We start from the raw sequence: 15,403 nt of genomic DNA on the forward strand, positions 1-15,403 counted from the left end.
TTTTTAGAATGCAGGCAGAAGAAAACATATCTGCACTTTCTTGTTGCATGGACAGAGGAGATGGTGGGAGCACATCCATGATCGTGCCTGTGTGGGTTTCTTCAACCACCACTCCAGAGAGAGAGACCTTAGTGTATGCTCTATTAGATACACAGAGTAGCAACACTTTTGTAGATCAAGGGGTATGTGAGGAGATGGGGATGAGTTTAGAGCCAGTGAAGTTAAAGCTAACCACTATGATGGGAAGAGATTCCATTGTTCAGAGCGAAAGAGTTAGTGGGCTCAGAGTTAGAGGGTTTTCCTCCAAAAGCTTTATCAACTTGCCACTTGCCTATACCAGAGACTTCATCCCACTTGAACGTTCACACATTCCCACCTCTGAAACTGCCAAAAGATGGGAACATCTAATCAGAATAGCACAGGAGATGCCTGAGTTAATGGATTGCAAGGTCGGGCTGTTAATAGGCTACGACTGTCCTAGAGCACTGGCACCACGGCAAGTAATCGCGGGAGGTGACGAAGAGCCATATGCAATCAAGACAGACCTGGGCTGGAGCATTGTTGGCAGTTCACAAAAAATGGCAACATCAGCAGAAGTGACAGGCCTGTGCCATCGCTTATCTGTTAAGGAACTTCCACCCTTGACACCAGCCACCATCATCAGAGTGCTTGAGTCAGACTTCAAAGACACAGCTCCTGGAGAAAAGAGCATATCACAAGATGACATACAGTTCATGCAACTGCTAAATGCGAAAATACACCAGAATGCTGATGGGCACCTAGAGATGCCACTTCCCTTTAAGGCACGCCCTCAGCTGCCAGAAAATAAACTTCTGGCTCTGGTGCGACTTAAGCACCTGAAAGGGAAGTTTGAGAAAAATCCCAAATTTAAGGATGATTATGTAAGGTTCATGGACAATGTCTTCAAGGAAGGTGATGCTGAAAGAGCTGAAGATGATCCCAGAGAAGGAAATATGTGGTATATTCCACATCAAGGCGTCTATCACCTGAGAAAACCGTAAAAAATCAGGGTTGTGTTTGACTGCTCTGCAAAGTACAGTGGCACAGCTCTGAATGATCACCTCTTGACTGGACCTGATCTCATTAACAGTTTGACTGGAGTACTCTGCCGATTTCGCCAACACCCAATTGCAATCATCTGTGATGTAGAGAAGATGTTTCACAGATTTCATGTAAACAGAGAGGACAGAAATTACTTGCGATTCCTGTGGTGGGAAAATGGTGAAACAAACACAGAGCCAAAAGAATATCGCATGAAAGTCCATCTTTTCGGGGCCGCATCCTCACCAGGCTGCGCAAATTATGCAATGAAGTATCTTGCGGGCCAAAATGAAAGGGAACATCCTACAGCAGCCAACAGAGAAGTCCTGGAGTTAATTCCAGATAGTGAACGAGCTAGTGGAGCCCAGGAAGTGGACATCAGTCATCATGAACTCCCATTTTAGACTGTGTTGGGAGTAAGGTGGAGTGTAAGCAGTGACACCTTCTCCTTTAAAGTTGCGCTGGAGGAGAAACCAGAGGCCTCACAGTAGCGGAACGGATCAGTTCAAATTGGCTCATTGGACCTCATTTCCTGTGGGAAAGAGAGTTTGTCACACCAGACTCAACTCCAGACCTTCTGGTAGGTGATCCAGCGGTCAAAACGACACAAATACTACAAACAAAGGTAGTAGAGGACAGGAACTTCTTGGAGAGACTCTAAAGGTTCTCAAAATGGCATACAGCAGTAAATGTAGTTGCTAGGATCCAGCAACTAGCCAAAAGAGCCAATGCAACAAAGGGTATAAATGTGGAAGACAGGAGAAAAGCAAGTCATGTGCTTATAAAATTAGCACAAGAAGATGCTTTCAAGGAGGAAATCCAAGCACTGAACCATGGTAAATTACCACAGAGCCATCCTTTGTTCCAACTTGACCCAATATTGCAAGACGGTGTTCTCAGGGTAGGAGGGCGGTTAATGAAGGCTTCCTTACCGCTTGACATGAGGCATCCAATAATCCTACCCAAACATGGCATAATTACACACCTGATTTTAGATCAGTTCCATGAGAAAACCCAGCATCAAGGCAGAGGACAGACACTTAATGAGCTGAGAGCAAATGGTTTCTGGGTTATATGATGGATTATGCAGAAAAAATAAAATTGGTCTGAAAGGTCTATTACTTTATAATGTATTCAGGTTGTGTGTCATGTTTTTAAAAAGTAATAAAGTAACTAATTAGATTTGAAAATAAATAATCATTAAAGTCACGGAATAACTTACTTGGAGAAACAATCAGTAATTAATTACTGTTTTCAAGTAACTTGACCAACACTGTGAATGGCAAAATCTTAACTTTGTTTTGATATCTTCACTTTTTGCATTAAATCATACTGGGATGTTTGTTGTAACAAGCGTGGAACTTCAATATCAGAACTCGAACAAGAGATACAAATAAACTTCATATAGCTTACAGATATTTTCACTGTGCTACTGTGCCAGAGGGGCCGATGGTGCGATATGGCAGCCTCGCTTCTGTCAGTCTGCCCCAAGGCAGCTGTGGCTACACCTGTAGCTGCCTCCATCAGTGTGTGAATGTGAGAGTGACTGAATAGTGGCATTGTAAAGCGCTTTGGGTGCCTTGAAAAGCGCTATATACACTGAACAAAAATATAAACGCAACACTTTTGTTACTGCTCCCATTCCCCATGGGATGGACGTAGAGACCTAAAATTCATTCCAGATACACAATATAACCATCCCTCCCAAACAGTGGTCACAAATCAGTCCAAATGTGTGGTAGTGGGCACATCTGCTATATTGAGATAATCCATCCCACCTCACAGGTGTGCCACATCAGGATGCTGATCTGACATCATGAGTAGTGCACAGGTGTACCTCAGACTGCCCACAACAAAAGGCCACCCTGGAATGTGCAGTTTTTTGCGCTATTGGGGGTCTGGGGACCCAGAACCGGTCAGTATCTGGTGTGACCACCATTTGCCTCATGCAGTGCAACACATCGTCGCATGGAGTCTATCAGATTGTCAATTGTGGCCTGTGGAATGTTGGTCCACTCCACTTCAATGGCTGTGCGAGGTTGTTGGATATTCGTGGGAACTGGTACACGCTGTCGTATACGCCGGTCAAGCACATCCCGAACATGCTCAATGGGTGACATGTCCGGTGAGTATGCTGGCCATGCAAGAACTGGGACATTCTCAGCTGCCATCTGCCCTGAACAATGTGAACCATGATTCATCCGTGAAGCGCACACCTCTCCAACGTGCCAGACGCCATCGAATGTGAGCATTTGCCCACACAAGTCTGTTACGGCGACGAGCTGGAGTCAGGTCAAGACCCCGATGAGGACGACGGGCATGCAGTTGAGCGTCCCTGAGACGGTTTCTGACAGTTTGTGCAGAAATTGTTTGGTTGTGCAAACCAATTGTTCCAGCAGCTGTCTGGGTGGCTGGTCTCAGACGATCTTGGAGGTGAACCTGCTGGATGTGGAGGTCCTGGGCTGGTGTGGTTACACGAGGTCTGCGGTTGTGAGGCCGGTTGGATGTGCTGCCATATTCTCTGAAACGCCTGTGGAGACGGCTTATGGTTGAGAAATGAACATTCAATGCACGGGCGACAGATCTGGTTGACATTCCTGCTGTCAGCATGCCAATTGCACGCTCCCTCATTGCTTGTGGCATCTGTGGCATTTTGCTGTGAGACAAAACTGCACATTCCAGGGTGGCCTTTTGTTGTGGGCAGTCTGAGGTACACCTGTGCACTACTCATGATGTCAGATCAGCATCCTGATGTGGCACACCTGTGAGGTGGGATGGATTATCTCAATATAGCAGATGTGCCCACTACCACACATTTGGACTGATTTGTGACCACTGTTTGGGAGGGATGGTTATATTGTGTATCTGGAATGAATTTTAGGTCTCTACGTCCATCCCATGGGGAATGGGAGCAAAAACAAAAGTGTTGCGTTTATATTTTTGTTCAGTGTAAATCCAATCCATTATTATTATTGTGCACAACTCACCTAAGACCCCATCAATTGGGTTAAGGGCATTACTTTGACTGGACCTTTCCACCACTTGATTATTTAGCTTTCAGACAGATAGCTTCACATTTAACTGCAGAATACTTTGGTATATCGGAAGTTTAATCAAATTATCAACCCGGCACTACTGCTTGACAGCTGATTTGGGGGGGGTATCAATATGCTGTTAAGCTTTCTCAAAACATGGTACTGTGCATTATGGTCAGATATTTACATATTGATTTATTCTGTCTTTTTTTTAACTGTCATGAACTTCAACTTTTTTTTCCCAACGTTTAACATGCTGAGGCCCTTAGAGCCTGAGACTTTTGTCTTCAGATTTTTAAAAATTATTTCACTATTTCATGGTTTCACCTTGGGGTAAATTTACTGAAATGTTGACTCCCGGGAATACTGACTGTCTTAGGCATTTTCCACTTACTAATGTTTCTCGCTGAAGAATGACACTTTAAACTGTTTGGAATAATAAGTTCATCCAGCACATCTGATTAGCAGAATCTGGCTGCTACCTGCCCTCTTAATAGAAGCAGTAAAGGCAGACTTAGTTTTCACACACTGCTTCTACATTCTGGCTTAGTTTTTGTTGAATAATGGCACTGTGTAATGTGCTGCTATTTATCTGAGGTTGATATGTAAAACCTTAGAACTAAAAGGTACATACTGTTTTTTAGCTATTCCAGTTGAAGTGCTTACAGCAGATTCAGAGCGTTTTTAATATTAGGAAATAATATGCTATATAGAACTTTCATCACAATGGTGTGATTAGTTTGCATCCTGTGTTTAAACTATGTTTTCTAATATTAGTTTGCAATTTCTTCGGAAAATGCACAACTGAACTTTTCAAGGCACATGTCCTAGCACCAATAGGGGGAAATTGTACACTTTAACAGCAGAACTCAAAACGCTCAAGGAACAAGAGTCACAAAGAAACTTTATATAGTTTTCAAGTATTCAAAACTGTTAAATAAGTACAAGATGTGTTCACATGATTTACATATTGGACAATATATGCACTGCCCATTTTTATTTGTCTTTACATGATTCCCACTACCCACGCAACACGCTAAAAATTTCCGCAAATTATTCACATTTGTTTAGATGTTTTTCTTTTTACTTTTTGAGTGAGCTGGTTATTGTGACAGCTTTCTATTGGACAAGGACCACACAGATGGTAACACCTGGAAGAGTTTACAGTGTGGGATGGACAAGTCCAAAGGAGGGGATATTGGGGCCACACTGAGCATGGTCAAAATGGTGATTAGCTGCTGGTGATGTCAACAGTACATATTAAACACAGGAAATAAGATTAACATTGAGTCTCAGTCTTGATCCCTTGGGCTGTTCATTTACATCCACACAATAAGAAAATAATATACAGAAGGACTGACGGTGGGCTTTTGATGAAGTGTTTCTCTGGGAAAAACAGATGGCTTAGCATTTACACTCTTTCATGATTAGCTATGTGAGAAATTTTGTCAAAATGCTCTTTAAGGCACCTAATGCTGTTGGAAAGTATATGCGCTCCTGTAAAGGAAACTAAAAAACAACAAGTGACTAAACATATAAGTGATACACTGTATTTCTAAATTCTAGGTTAATGCTGCCATTCGTACATGGAAGAGAAAATCAAACAGGTATGAAGGAAATAAAAGTAGCACCACAGAATGTATATTGGGAAAAAAACAGAAAAAAGAAAGCCTCAGTACAAGATTCAAAAGTTCAAGAACATTTGAAACAGTGAAAGGTTCCTCTGCAAAGTCTAGTGTCAACAGACATCACTTCTGATTTTACAAACTCTCACAGTGAAGAGTGAGTGTGGAGAAAAACATCATTCAACGATGACACGGAAGCCAGTCATTCTGTACATTACTTTTAACATTTCGGATTTCAAAAGCATATACTGGTAGCCTTTAAAAGTGGATCTGAATGACCTTGAACTACCACATGTGCCATGTTACCATTACAGAGTAGCTCCAGAAATGAAAAACTTTGAAGAATACAATTTTATGTATGCTGGATTATAAAATTGTTTTTGATGTTGTTTTTTAAATTATGCTGCTTAAAGTGTGTATTTACATCACTGAACAAGCTACAGGGATTTACCACAAAGAAATGTGCTCAATGTCTGAACAATGAAAAACACACGTTCCTTGCTGCTAAAGCTGGATTACTTGTTTACTCTGTCAGTTGTTTCCAACACATAACAGAGCCTGACCAATATATAAGCCTACCACAGATCTATCTGTAGACCCACACATATTGTTTGAGAAACCTCAATATTAATACCTTTTATTTAAAAAAAGAAAAAAGGAAAAAAAAAAGAAAGGATCCTCTTGCTGTCCATATCACTTGCAGCAAAGTAGCATCACGGCGGGAGAAAAATGGTGGGGTGCCTCCACTGCAAGTTCCTAACTACTTTGTGAATTACTGTAGACAAAATATAAAAGTTTATTTAAAGCCTCAGCATTTGCATTGTGGCTTGCTTTACTTTTTTTTTTTTTGGTTTGTTTGAAGTGACCATATGACAATGAGTGGCTGGGGTGCTATGTTAACAGCTAATGCTAGCTTTGTTTGGTAGAAAGGTGAATCGCACCTGTTCCTGCAAATTAGTACTGAGTAACACAAAAACACAGGAATCTGACACCCTAAACCTGGAGAACAGACTTCTCAGAAAAATAACCACTCAAAAAAACATTTTGTACTAAAACAGACAACAAAAAACACAGACAAGAGATCCAGTTCTGTGACTTCAATCACCTGAGGTGACATCCTGCAGACAGCGTGTGGCACTAACTATCAGTTATACAAAAAGTGATGCATAATCTTAAGTCGATAAAGACTTGAGCAAAATCTAGAGTCACACAGTTGTTATGAAGGGAGTAATAACCTCCCAAAGTAGCTACCAAAACTCTGCTGTAAAATGTGTAATTATTCAACTGTGTAACACTTTTTATCATGGGAGTCCACAGAGATTAACTAACTTTTGGAGCTGTAATCATATTACCACAAGAGGAACTTTTGACGTTTCATTCATTTTTCACTTTAAACTAATGCATGTCCCTCTTCCAATACAACTCACTTGCTATTTTTATTTAAGCATGCAATACCGAATTTTTGGGTAGCAAAGATTTAGTATAAGGATCGATCAGGCTCTACCTACCTGATATACCATATATAAAAACTGTTCCTGTGGGTAAGCCCATGATAGCCTAAATTTAACATCATAATTCAATTCTACACATACATACACATGATGAACTTAAATTATACTCTGAAAAAAGACATTCTTTCCCAGGAAAACTACTTGAATAATGAGAACATGGCACCTGCATCCTAAAGGACTGTCTGGATGATGTTACAATGCCTCTGGACCAACCACTCTACACTGTTCATTCAGTGCAGTTTGCCTACTGAAACTTACCAACTAGAGACAAAAACCAAAAGTTCAGTAAAATACCTGCCTATGAGACAGAGAGGAATAATCACCATACTGTACACTTTCTACAATATCCACGTCCATTATGAATAAACAAGTGCATTTACTTAAAGGAATAGTTTAGCTTAAAACAAATTCTGTTTTCACTTAGGAGCCAGCTAGATCATTCCCAAAAATGAGAAAGATTCCTATCACGGGATGGACTTGTAAAATTTCCATTAATCAATATTTTGGGTGGTTGGTCTTTATATGAAATAAAGTGACAGAGTGAACAACAAATTTGTTTCAAGTTAACAGCACCCTCTAATAATGTTCAATTTCTCTCTCTCTCTCTCTCTTTTTAAATTACTGTACTTCTTTTACATCAACACAACAGTTGATTAGCAGGTCGTCTATATTTACAGGGAAAAGTCCACCGCTTATGCATTGAGCCTCAGAGACTGATCCTCTCTCCTCCTGGAGGAGATATCAATGTCTATGGAGTCTTTACCCACAATGAGTCGGAGCCGCTTTGCTGGAGGAAGTGGAATGAAATCGTCTTCAAACTCATTATCAAAGTAGTCATCGTCATCCTCCACTTCCTTGTCCTCATCATCAGACGAAGGGTCTGCCAGGACCTTTTGGGTCAGATGTCCACCATTCCTGGTCTCTAGACCTTGACTCATGTCTCCATTAAAGGAAATCTGGTCCACCTTTGTCTGTGATAGTCTTCGTGCATCATCCTCCCGCTTCAACTGGATTTTCAGCTTGGTGGAATTGCTGTGGACCACAGGGGCAAAACCGTTATTCAGTTTGGCGATGTAGGAGCTGCCTTTATCCTTGTCATGATCCTTGCTGAACTTTATGCTAATTTTGCTCGAAGAAGGTGAATTGACCGTAGATGCCGAAAGATGGGAGGAGCCAACAGGATCGTTGGGGTCAGTGGTCTTGCTACTGCTGCTATCCCTCCGCCGGCGGAGCGTCAGTTTGGGGATGCCTGTGTTATTCTCTAGGATCAACTGAGCATCGTATCTTGTGATCCGACGCTTCTTCTTCCCCTTGTCCTGAGACCGGCAACTACCCTTTCCCTTGTCCCGGTGGAAAGATTTGCTGCCATGGGTGACGCAATTGTAGTCTCTATGTTGGTCAGCAAAGCTCAAAAGCATATTTCCACAATCTGAGAACTCTGCAGCATGGCTGCCAACCACTTGCATGAAGGACTCCCCATATGTGTCTTCGCATTTAATTGTCCGCTCGGCCCTGATCCGTGCTGGCCGTTTCTGCCTGGTGCTTGAGCGTCTTCTGGCATAGCCAGCATCTAATGATGGATGTTCTAGCTCAACTCCGTGGTGGAGGTACTCCTCCATGTCAGCTGGCTCTGTTTTGATGACCACCCCACCAGGGACTGGACTCAAACCATCCATGGCGCTGGGCTCTAGCTTAACACCAGATGCTGTTTCCCGAGCCTTTACAAGGGTCCTTGTGGACCTGCGAGTTCTGTACATCGAACACTGGCTGCCTTCGCTGCTCTGCACAGCTGGGAGGTGGCCATTTTCCTTGGCAGTATGACGTGTCAGATAGCCTTGCTGGCCCAGTGTCTGCTGCACTAGCTCCTGCCCATCCTTCTCCTTCTTTACAGTGATGCCTTTACACAGCGACATCTTTGAGTCCGTGAGACCCAACTGGCAGGTCTCTCGTTTGGCCAGTGCCTTGGGCTCTGCACCCCTCTTCCGACTTCGCAACTGGACTTTACTTAGCGAAGGCTTAGATTGGGATCTTAGTCTCTTTGGTACCCTGTTATTGTTTGCGCGACCTTGTTTTGAACATGAGGTAGTAAGGGCTCTTGACAAAGTCTGTCTGGTTTGAGTCCTGTTTTTATACTTCAGGCCAGATGATGATGACGATGATGATGTTCTTTTTCTGGCAGCTGGAGGAAAAACAGAAAAGGCTGCACATTATAATGTTTTTAGATAAGTAACTGCATATAGAAAAAAAGAAATAAAATGTAACATTTTGGACTTCTAGTGGAGTCCTGCAGCACAAATAATACAGATTACTGGGGATGATTCATGGTACAATTAAGAGATATAAGACAGTATTGCCCAAGGAGTTTCACATCTGCAACAGACGAAATACATGTTTAACTGTTAGAGGACTCTTACATTGATGTGTTTTTGGCATTTCCTGAGAGTCTACATCGGTGTGCGAGCCTACAGAGTGACTGTCTGAGGTCCTATTTCCCTCCCCTAGCTTCTTCAGCCTGTTGAGGCGCTTGTCTGTCTCACGCAATCCATACTTGCTGTTGATCACCGGTACTTCCACTGGCAGTCCAGCTTTGGATTTGAAAGCACCAGTACCTCGTCTACATGACAGAAGGGGGGAAAAAAGAAAGTATGGTTTAATTGTTCTTATCGCACTCAACTGAGTTTCTGAGTTTGTTTTACTCAAATTCTTTTGTTTTTCCAACCCACACTCAAACACTGTGTTTAGTTTTCTCATGACGTATACTCCTACCTTTCACACGTATAGCATTCACAAAATTCATTGTTTTCCCCAAAAAAACCATCTCCATAGTAGCACGAGATTTCTTCTCCTGGCTCAATGTCCCTTAAAACTTTCACACAAGCTGTGTCCCGACCTGTTGACACAAACTTAGAAGACAAACGGAAAAAGTCTTAATAACCTGAGTTTCCACATTTAAAAGTGACTGATCCCAAAAGACGCTGAAGAAAGCCTACCTTGCAGTTTGGCCGACAATCTGTGAGGGGAGGGCACAGCAATTAATATACTCGTGAAAAACAGTGATGTCAAAATTTTTAACAAGAGGGCGTGATAAGATTTTCACAAGTAAAACGAAGATTACTACCATGATTGATGAATGCAGCTGGTCCAAGCCACAGCTGCGCACAGTTCTTGCGGGTCGAATACATGACACTGAAGTCATTCTCTCCATGCCGCAGCAGTAAGTTCTCCTCGCTCTCTGAGAGCTCAGCAATGCACCCAACCAAGTACTCAATCTTATCGTTTCTTTTCCTGCGATATTAAATTAGGCAGAAAGGGTTATCACCCAGGTTGAAAACAAGTTTGTAAGTTAACATCACATCCTACCACAACTCTGGTTATCTGTTTCTTCCAACTTCTAATAAACTGCTTATGTTTCTTCTTTTTGCAGTTTTATTTTTTTATGTTTTAATATATTTTACTCACATCCTGTGAAGGACTTTTAATAGTGTTACAATTATTATTATTAGATCAAAAGTTTGAAATCACTGTAACTAGAATTATCTTTGAACTAGACAATGGCCAAGTTTAAACAAAACCAAAGTTCACAGTTATTAATAACATATATCAGTTTGTTCTCACCATTCCTTTGTTGCCACAATTTTAGCTCCATTTTGCTCAGATGAGTAACGGTTACAAGGGAGAATCTCAAACCCACTGTCTGTAGCAAACATGCGCAGATAAACAAACACCTATGGAAAACACATAATGAGCTTTGTGATTGAATGGCTGGCTTGCACAATAGTGGGAAAATAATAATAGTGTATTTACATGCTGCTTGAAGAGCTTTTCTTGAGCCTTCGTCTTGTGGAGAAATATATTTCGAGCCCAGTCTCCTGATGTCAAAGCTTTGAAAGCTTTTTCCAAGTTGTCGTGTTTCTTGAAGCGCTCAATTATCTCTTTCAGCTCTTCTTGCCTTCCCTTAATAGGTCGAAATCTATCAGGAGACATTTGAGATACAAAAGTAACTACAAGCTTATCATCTGGGATAATCTCAGGAGAAGCTGCAAAAAAATTAGCAGATGCATATTTGCTAACCTGGTGTTCATTTTGTGTGTCTGAAAGCCCAGATATGGATCCAGTATGAGGCTCGTGGTTAGATCGTCATTCTCACACAACTCCTTGGCAGTCATTCCAGAGGAGGGTACATAGCGCCTTTCTGCCTCCAGACTGGCTGCATTAAATCCTACAAAAAGCACAAGCATGCTAAAGTTAAAGTATGCTGCAGTTGAAGAATCATTGCATTAGTAAAAGCAAGCATATTGAACTCACTGCGGCTACATCTTCGGTTTCTGGTGTGGCTCTTGCTGTGGCGCAGAGATGCACGTTGTGGATGCTGAGAGCGAGTCTGGCTCGGGCTCACAGTCTGCTCGCCAGTCAACTTGTTTCCATGTCGTCTGCCATTTAATACCATGTTCTTGGATTCGCCCAGCCACTTCATGCCCACAAGACCCCTGGTCCAGTTGCATTTAGTCTCTGAGATGAAGCAACACTCTTGAGTGGGGAAGACTGGGGACAAGACTTTGAAACCTGGTGAAAGAAGAAACGGACGAGAAATTTTTAAACTGCAAAAATTCAATTGATTAACAGAAAATATCTTATAAACTGGAATGATAGAGTTAATCTATCAGGTATAATCAGGTATAAAATATTTTGTTCCCAACTTCAAGGCAAGCTGAATATTTTTTTGACTAAATGACAAACTAATATTGAATTTGCTGGCTACAAACGTTTCATGTTGCATTAAGAACACTATTTGCTCTGTTTAGCATCGCTACATCAAGGCATCTTCATTTTAGATACCTCATCACCTGGGTTTGTAATGTAATGAGAACACAGCGGAACACAGTTACTGTAGGGTTTGTACCAAGGTAACCAATGCTGTGAAATGACGCTATATAAAGAAGACTGATTTGAAAAGTTACTCAGATACCATTTGGCAATCACAGAGGTAGAACAGTGAAGGTAAACATTTCTTGCATTTCTTTCTTTTCTGATTTCACTGATATCTGAACAAACATACATACAAATATTATTCTCTTAATCAATCTCAAACTAATTTCAAGCAAAAAGGACACATTTGCTGCTTTTAGCTTTTCAATGATGACAATTGGTTATTATTTTTGTTTGCCCAGTAAACTGCCATTTAAAACACTACTGGCATAATGTGATCAGCATCAGTGAATGAACCCAGCGCTGTGAGACACTTCAGGTTTGGGCAATGTCAGTACAGAAAAATAATCCTCGAGCGCCGCTTAGCGTTAATTCCACATACTGCATTGGCTTACTGTCAAGTGCACCAGAAATGACTTCTCTCCTGTCATCCATCCACACAGTGCTGCCCTGTTAATGTATGCATCATATGACAGACACGTTTTCGGCTTCATTACCATGCCATGGTGTTTATAAATCTGTCATACGAGCAGTTTCCAGGGCGCTATAGTGTGGCATCATCGCAGTTGTGATCGAAGCAAATGTGCTTCGTCTTTATGGTTCAAAAGCTAACGTTAGCTACTGGAGAACACAACATCCTCGGGGAATGGGAGAGGCAGTAGAAACCCGGAAGGCCACACCGTAATCTGAGGCCGAAATTGTACCAGAGTTGTGAATATAGCAGGGTATTGTTTGCTGACAACTCCCCTCTCTCCAACCGTTCGCTTCGTTAGCCTGAGGCTAATTACCACGAACGAGGCCAGAGTGGTTAGCTTGCCGGCTACATGCCTGGGTATTTTCCAAAGACTAAGCACGTCTCACAAGTACTACCCATCAAACGCAATTAAAAACAAAGACTGATGTCGAGTACTGTTAGACTGATGCACATATTTAAGGACCATCTCATGCCACAATATACCAATTCGACATCACAAACTGCTCTGACGTTTCCCTATCAAGCTGCTAAATTTCAGCAAAAAAAAAAAAAGACCAAATACGGCTCGTTTGCCGGGCCTGCTGATTTAAACCCTCAGCGTATCCTCAAGCATTAACGCACTCCCCGATTCGTGTTAGCCGACATGAAACTTCACCTACTAACTTAACTTGATCGTCAGTGAGCAACGACTAATTGCAGTTATTCAGTCTCTCCTCATCAAATTTATGTCGTCTCAAAAATCATGAAATATTCGGTGATTACACGGCATTTAGCTCCCAGCATGTCCCAACAAATAGTTTACGGTATGCAGTCTACCTACAAACAACTGGAATACACCAGCTAACGCACGCTATCAAACTGCATTAGCACAGGTTGTTTGATATGGAAGCCATTAGCTAGGTCGATGGGCTAAATATTCAGTTTCTCAGCGAATTAAAAGTTACTTAATGTACCTGAATCCATGTAGATACAATATACTGTCGTTATCAAAGAAAGCAAATAACGAGTTACCGGGTGTAAGTAATGTTATACATCATAATGAGTTCAAAAGGAAGCTGAGAGCGTTACACGGCTTGGTATCGTTAAATAACCCCAGTCGACAACAAAAAACCCCCCACCAAACACACAAAATACTTACAATCTTAAAACGCTAAACCGTCGCGTAACAAAACAGCTCTTCTTTAAACTAATCCAAATGTAGCACGATACCCTAAAAGAAAATAACACAGGAAACACATTTTTTAAAAGAAATTAACATTAAAATTCAAGATGGCGGCCACGGACAACAGAGGGACAGAGAAAAACGCAGCACAGCCATCCTAAAGAAAATAGGTCCAACAAATACGACGCAATCTCTACCGTCTGTGCTTAAAGGATAAACATAATTAAAAAACTCAATGTAAAACTTGAAAAATGGTCACGATTGGGGATTTTTCTAAACCTTTTTTTTATTAAACAACGCCGAAAATTGGTATCTTAGTTTGTAGCAGTAATTGTCGGAGGTACACAAAAGTAGTGCTGCATAAACAAACCTCGTTACACTTCCTAAAGAATCCACCGGTGTGGGAAGAGCTGGTTCTGCTGCATATTTTATGGAGAACCGTATCTGAACGACATCGGGGTATGGAAACTTCTCTTCCCAAACACAAAAGTCCTTCTTGTTCTGCACTTTTGTTTTTATCCAACATCACTTTGTAATGAGAGTAGTCCTCATTCATATAGGCTTATCCTTATGTATTTATACGCAGAATAGCCCTAACCAATTTTTGTTATAAAATATATTCTGACGTTCCAATATTTGTTACCTTCATTAATTACACCTTACTAATTATAAATGGGTTTCAAAAGTACCCTCCCAATTGGGGTTTATGCATAAACCCCAATACTCCATAAAGCAGAATTAGTATGGGGACTGCACCCTCAGCTCTGTTTCAAGAGGACTGTATGGAGGACCAGAAGCGCCAGATGTATCAAAATAAAGAATTTTTGTGCTTTTGTAATGAATTGTAAAATAAAATATGCATTTTAAAATTTAATCACCATTTATTTTGATTATTTAAACATGACTAAAGTAATTTATTATTTGATAATTTAATTTAAAAGAAAACATTACTTGAGCCAATATTTCAAAATTGATTAATACATTAATAAACACTTCATATCAAAAATGGATTTCACATTAAAAAATTAACCTTTCAATAAAAAAATTGTTTTCTGAATTTTAAATCAAATAATAGATTTTCAAAATCTTTTTTAAAATACAATTAAAAAAAGAGAAATAAGTAAAAGGATTTAAAAATCAAAGATTTATTTCATGGTATTAAGTATGGGATTACTTCCATATTAGCTAACAGATTAACAATCAAATTATCTTTCACATTCCCTTTTCCCCCTTTCTATTTTATTATCAGTATTGACATGAAATACAGTTAAGTATATTATATAAAAATATCAATTCGAGACTTATGAAGTTGAGAACATTTACAATGTAAAGCAGTAAATAAAAGAAATAGAAAAAGAAATAATGAAACATACAGGAAATACCTGACATGTACCCCACATGTGAGATATTTTAAACACAATCTTTAAAGGCGTTAAAGTTACTTTTTATGGCTTCTCAAATCTGTTAAACCTTTCAAAGTCCCAAGGTGAGCTTTCAGTTCAGCCTTGAATTAAGGGGAATTGAGTTTTGTATCAGAGTTTTCCAAATAGAATCTAAAAATAGAATCTATTTTGTAGGTTCATTTTAATACTAAAATATAGTTGAAA

The 15,403-nt window shown here is 40.5% G+C and overlaps 1 protein-coding gene across 5 annotated transcripts in view; it reads right to left on the reverse strand.

The window, feature by feature from the left end:
• Positions 1 to 4,984: 4,984 nt before the first annotated feature.
• The window catches only part of kmt5b (lysine methyltransferase 5B), a 14,171-nt gene continuing 3,752 nt past the window's right edge, over positions 4,985 to 15,403 (reverse strand). The window contains exons 2-11 of one of the 5 annotated variants that reach the window (XM_042213904.1): positions 13,773 to 13,808; positions 11,539 to 11,796; positions 11,305 to 11,452; positions 11,038 to 11,203; positions 10,849 to 10,958; positions 10,352 to 10,518; positions 10,224 to 10,243; positions 10,000 to 10,136; positions 9,648 to 9,847; positions 4,985 to 9,412 (exon numbers count right to left, since the gene is read on the reverse strand). In XM_042213904.1, the coding sequence (XP_042069838.1) occupies positions 7,926 to 9,412; positions 9,648 to 9,847; positions 10,000 to 10,136; positions 10,224 to 10,243; positions 10,352 to 10,518; positions 10,849 to 10,958; positions 11,038 to 11,203; positions 11,305 to 11,452; positions 11,539 to 11,707 (2,604 nt within the window). In that variant the 5' untranslated portion in view covers positions 11,708 to 11,796; positions 13,773 to 13,808 and the 3' untranslated portion in view covers positions 4,985 to 7,925. The other 4 variants (XM_014329045.2, XM_014329046.2, XM_014329044.2 and 1 more) reach the window with 4 other exon arrangements.

Source organism: Haplochromis burtoni, unplaced genomic scaffold (genome assembly GCF_018398535.1).
Source record: "Haplochromis burtoni strain Fernald_Lab_line unplaced genomic scaffold, NCSU_Asbu1 Contig_495, whole genome shotgun sequence".
NCBI lineage: Eukaryota > Metazoa > Chordata > Actinopteri > Cichliformes > Cichlidae > Haplochromis > Haplochromis burtoni.